General features: G+C 36.3%; 1 protein-coding gene across 7 annotated transcripts in view; it reads left to right on the forward strand.

The window, feature by feature from the left end:
* Positions 1–5,716, forward strand: part of DMXL2 (Dmx like 2) — a 55,408-nt gene extending 49,692 nt beyond the window's left edge. For all 7 annotated transcript variants that reach the window (XM_075714619.1, XM_075714621.1, XM_075714623.1 and 4 more), the window contains 5 exons: positions 1,512–1,589; positions 2,194–2,285; positions 2,900–2,952; positions 4,076–4,293; positions 5,410–5,716. In XM_075714619.1, the coding sequence (XP_075570734.1) occupies positions 1,512–1,589; positions 2,194–2,285; positions 2,900–2,952; positions 4,076–4,293; positions 5,410–5,619 (651 nt within the window). In that variant the 3' untranslated portion in view covers positions 5,620–5,716. The remainder of the gene's footprint in view (positions 1–1,511; positions 1,590–2,193; positions 2,286–2,899; positions 2,953–4,075; positions 4,294–5,409) is intronic.
* The last annotated feature ends 284 nt before the right edge of the window (positions 5,717–6,000 follow it).

The raw sequence follows: 6,000 nt of genomic DNA on the forward strand, positions 1-6,000 counted from the left end.
GAAACATTTGGTTGTACTATGATCTCTAAAACAGATTTAACTGGTGACACACAAAACTGTTAAGATGTCCTAGAATGATGGCATAAGCAGTATCATATCATTCATTTTGGCTGCATATGGAAGCTTTGTAATAAATGCTGACCCTTACTCTCCTTTCTGTTCTGTCAGCTTCACACTGCTATCCCATTTACCTCATTTTCAGACTTGTTCTCGCTGTTCTGAAACATGTGTTCCCATGTGGTGACCTTTTTAAATTAAACATTTACAAAAAAAATTGAGCTTACTTATTTTGTAGAAGCAAACTTGTGTCGATCTAGGCATGGGTCTTCAAGAAGTACTTCACATTTTGCATTCTGGAGCAGGTAAAGTTTTGACAGAATGCATTACCCTAGATAATATACATATAACACAGCCTATTTGTTGAAGAATGTAAGTATACTCCAGTACAGTGGAGAGCAGAAAAAGAGTACAAAGGAGCCACATGCTTTGGCCAGAAATGACTCTGTGAGGTATATGAGATGCAGAAAACAGAGTGGACAAAGAAAGAAACTGGGAGGAATACCCACCTCTTCAGTTTTTCATGTTGCCCATTCTGTTATTTTAGCAGGTCTTGTCTGCATTTTACTGACAAACTATTTAACTTCATTATAGTTAAAAGCCATAAAAAGTGAATTAAAGGAGATCGGGGCATGACTGTAAGATAGGTATAAAACAGCAAAGGTCAACATTTAGAAATAGCTGGAAATACAATGTATCTCCCAGGGTACCTATTTTCAGGTAGCATAAAATCTCATTTAAACTTTTTTTTAAAAATCAGTGTTTTGATTATATTTTGAGATACTGCAATCTTAACATCACAGGGGATTCAATATTAAGTAAGAAATGAAGACGTACTAGTTGTCCCCCCTGCTTCACATGGAGGTCACTCAGGCTGGACTCATGAAACCTGACTAAAAGGAGAAAATAAAAAAAAAAAACTCTAAATATTTCTAAAAACATTTTGTACAATACTTGCACGTATAGAATATACAGTGTTAATTGTTATGCATTTTGGTTAACAAAAATAAACTCAGTCATTTTACCACTCATGATATAGTACAGTCCTTCCATAATTGTTCTTATCATGCTTTTATGGCATACTGTCATGCATCTTACTTTACTGAGCATTTTCAAGTAGAGTCATGGAGTAATGATGCCTCTGTGAGCTTTAGCATTTAACTTTAGGATTTGAAAGATAAGCTTCCACATTTAAAAAGCCTCCATTTCCAGAAAAGAGTTAGATATGTAGGAGAGCATCAGTCATTGAATAATCATTAAACAATCAGCACTGAACTCACTTGGCTTCTAAAATACTTCAGTGTACCTGACAATCATTGTTGTTGATATTTAATGTGCAGGCAGTGGTTTGGTGTTTTAGATGGGTTCTTTCCTGAAGTCATCCGTTTACTGTCATGAAGTAAGCATCCAGTAACCAGTACGTTATGCTAATAAATGCAGTTTGTTCCTTGCAGTGTGGTGTTGCTGATGGTGAAGGATTTCTAAGTATTTGGCAAGTAAACCAAACCACTTCAAATCCTAAACCCTATCTGGTAAGTAAACGATTTTTTTTTTCTCTTTTTATAGAGGAAAGTTAAGTCTTTGAGACTTCAGACAGGCCAAGAACTTAACAGTTTCACTGAGACATTTTTCATTTTGCTGCTTTTTAATTGGCGTACTTTATCAAAACAACTGTAGAGTTTCAATGATAGATCTTTGGAAAACTAATTGTACCATAACCATAAGCTGCAATATAATTACAAATACTACTTCAGCATTACCCTTGATTAAATTAAAAATCAGAGCTGACAGCAATGACTTTACAACCCCAAGACTTGGTAAAAATATACTCTTACATTCTTTTCACTGCTTCTGTAACAGTACATGAAGACCATGCTTAATTTGAAATTCAGGCTATAGTGATGCACTATATTGTGGATTTGTTATAGTTCACTTATTTTAGTATCTTTTTATTTTATATTGGATTTTTAATCCATTGCTCCATTCTCTGAGGTTTCAAACTGCATTGCCTGTCAGTTTTTAAACTTTGTTCAAAACACTGTGTTATGCTATCAGTGACATCAGACTGATAGTAACTTTTGATGCAGAGTACAACTGGTAAGATTGCATCTTTTTTGTTTGTTTTGTTTTTAATAGAGTTGGCAGTGCCACAGTAAAACCACAAGTGACTTTGCATTTATAACCTCTTCAAGTCTAGTTGCTACATCGGGACAGTCCAATGATAACAGGTGGGTTTAAAGAAACAATGAGGAATTTCACCAAAGCTATCTATTAATCTCCATTCGCTTGCTAGCTCTTGTGCGTTAATGTGTGGCTGAGATTTTAAGGCTCAGTGTTGTAAGCTTTGTTACAGCTTGAACTTGCCAGATAATTTCTTGGAACATCAAGTTCCAAGTCACTTGTTTCATCCTTCAGTCACTTGTTTCCCAAATTTAGTTTTTGTGAGGAGTGGTCAACAGTTAATCATTTTTTTCAAGGTGTATTCCAAATGCAACTAGTTTGACGGCATGCTGTTGCTGGGGGGCGAAATATGTTCAGCAGAGGCAAGATAATTCTTTTTCTTTGAAAAGAACAACTTTATAATTTCTTGGTGCAACATAGGATTAGTACACATCTTAAAGGTAGAAAGTGTAGTTCCGTTAAGAAGCATAAAAGAGCATAGAAAGAATTAAAGTTCTTAACTCTTTGCATATGCTCTCCAATGACTGCAGAGAGTCAAGGGCTCCTTGTTCAGTTCTACCGTCTAGGCTTTGACATAAAACATGAACACTTTCTGAGTCATGTCACCCCATGAATCATTTAGCAACAGGCCATAACGACTTTTTTCCCCTCCCCCCCTCAGAAATGTGTGCCTCTGGGACACTTTGGTTTCATCTGGTAACAGTCTTATACATGGTAAGTACTGCAGAGAAAATTAAACCTGTTTCTTATGGACTAAGGAAATGCAGCATGTATGTGCATTTGGGGCAAGGGGAAAAATTTGCAGCAGGGAACCAGTCTAAATATGTGTTGCACACTAATGCATGCACCAGAACTGGTCTCTAGCATGATGTTAATCTGCTCTATATAGAAAAGTATGAAGAAAGAAGGTCATACACAAAGCTGATTTTGTGACAGTATTAATAAAGTCTGAAGTATCTGAATACGGTCCTGAAAAAAAATTTAACAGCTGACTAATTAAGGCTGCATTATTGAACTCGTGTGTGCAGGCTTTCACTTAAGCTGGCACTTAATATATCCAGTATTCTGTTGAAGCACAGAGGAAAAGACAACTGGAGGTAATAGTAGGAACAACTCCTTCTGTCTACTGTCCTTGTCTTTCAATGCTTGGACTGGATTCTTAAAAAGACATTTGTGTCTATTTGACCAAGTTCAATAATTTTATCTTTATGTAATGAACTAAAGCAAAATTCTATCACGTTGCGCTATGAAAGAACACACATACAAATCCAAATATAATATCATGGGCTTTTAAAAGAGCGAATTTGACCATCATAAGCATCTGCAAACATCTGCATTACTTGAATAAACAAAAGGTGCAATCTGAGATTCATATTTTAAAACTAGCAGATTGCACAGAAGTTCAGCCTCATTTTAAAGAAATTGAGTCAGGGCTCCTATGAAAAATAGATTAGGAAATTAGAATATAATAATACATATCTATAAGGTAATTAATATTTACTTTAATTTTTTAGTCCAGCTATACTATTTTTTTTAACTCAGGAATTTAATTGAACTTAATATGGTGCATTTTATATTTTCTCATTTTTTTTAAATTCAGGTATGTGCCTGTATTCTAAAATAAATTAGACTGCGTATCATGCTTTCCTGTGCATTAGATCTATAAAGCTCTTATGAGAGCAAAAAGCTGTCAGCTGCTATGACATTACACATATGAAGGAATGTATCTGTCAAGTTAGAAAATATTCAGATAAAAACTTATAGCATAAATGCATTTTAAGATCGAAAGCTACTTACAGTTTCAAATCTATTAAAGTCTGACATCTTCCTTCTTCAGCCTTCACTTGTCATGATCATGGTGCCACAGTACTTCAGTATGCACCTAAACATCAGCTTCTAATTTCTGGAGGTAGGAAGGGATATATCTGCATCTTTGACATCAGACAGAGGCAAATCCTTTACACCTTCCAAGCACATGAATCAGCTGTTAAGGCCCTCGCACTGGATCCTTCTGAGGACTATTTTGTTACAGGCTCAGCAGAAGGTAACATGAAGGTAAGGTATCAGAGGAGCTGAAGTAGTTGTATTGACATAAGTTGATCAGCATGCTGTAAATAGCCAGATGAATGCAGTAACAAAACAAAAACAAACCCAAAAAATCCAAACCTGTATTTGATATACAGGATGCTTGCCTTAAACTTAAATATACTAATATCCTTCTAAAAGCAAGTAGGTTTTGTTCTCTGCTAAAGAAGATTAAACAGTCTTTTTAAAGTTGTGTGACTGAATTTTAAGTCGATAAAGCAAAGTATATTATTCTGAAAGCTTTATTTTTCTCTCTTAAAAATGTTCTGGTTTTGCCTTTGGATATTTCTCTTTGTCTTACAGGGGGTGCTCAGTAACTTCAACATTGTGTAAAGTTTCTGTAACACCAAGTTCAGTTTTTTTTTTTTCTTTTGATGCTGTAGCCCCAGACAGCTACTGAGATGTCATAGTAGTAAGAAACAAACAATAACAAAAAAAAACCCAAACAGAAATACAGTCCCTGTTCTAAAGGGCTTATTATTTCCTGAATACTAAAGGAAGACAATACAAGAACATGGTAAAGAGAAGGAGAACACAGTTTCTTTCCTTTTAGCTGGACCACGTACTGTGTAATAGGTGCTTTCTGTGCCTCCACACGCTTTGTGGCCTGGTCTTGATGAGGGCTTCTGCAAGTTAGGACGCAACAGACAGCTCGGACAGCTGTGCTACCACTCTGCATGCTTATTAATTGTGCAACTTATGCTCTGCAGCATTCCTTAGCAGAAAACTGCTGGAAAGCTGACAATGGTCACCTTAGGTAAAAATGCAACCTGTCGATTTCTGCAGCTTTCATGGGGGGGAAGCTGGGAGGGGCACTACTGATCAGGTAACACAGGGCAGTGTTCACCTTCACCCTGCTGAATAACCTGGTCCACATTAAGGTATCCTTATGCTGTCTTGCCTTATGCTTCATCAGGAGCCTCTCAAGACTCTTGGACTTGTTGTAATTGTTGCTAATAGACAACATAAAATACCCTTTATCTTTGCTGAGTAGGGTTTAGAACAGCCAGGAATCTGAAACATTAGGGAAAAAATACAAATCCTAATTTTAATCTCCTCTTGTCATTTGTCATTCTTTTGATACAGGTGTGGAGACTGACTGGCTATAATTTAATTCATTCATTTAAAAATGAACATGCTAAGCAGTCCATTTTCAGAAATATTGGTGCTGGTGTCACCCAGATTGAAACTGTGCAAGGCAATCGTATCTTCTCCTGTGGAGCAGATGGCACGCTGAAAATGAGGGTTCTTCCCAATGCTTTCAATGTACCTTCAGGCATTTTTGACATTCTGTAGCGTTATGTGAGCTAATCCTGTTTTTATATAATGTCCCTTTAAGTAGCTAAAAACACAGTGATATGCACTGTGGGGAAAAGAAATAGTCTGTTTCCTTTCAAAGCAGTTACTACATTAAGTATCACAGGGAAAAAGATTAAAAAAAAAAAAAAAAGTTTTACAACAGGTATGTTTTGAGTATGCCCATAAGGATCACTGGGGTGGAAATGCATGTACTGTATTGTAAAAGCAAAGAATTAAATGCAGTACAGTCAGTCGTAGGTGGGGTTATTGCTCAGTAACCCACAAGCTGCATTTAGTAAGTGTATTGTAAAGATTCTGACAACTGTCAGTCACTTAACAAGCACTCTGGCTCTACAAGTCAGTAAGCAGTCTGATGTG

Source organism: Pelecanus crispus, chromosome 7 (assembly GCF_030463565.1).
Source record: "Pelecanus crispus isolate bPelCri1 chromosome 7, bPelCri1.pri, whole genome shotgun sequence".
NCBI lineage: Eukaryota > Metazoa > Chordata > Aves > Pelecaniformes > Pelecanidae > Pelecanus > Pelecanus crispus.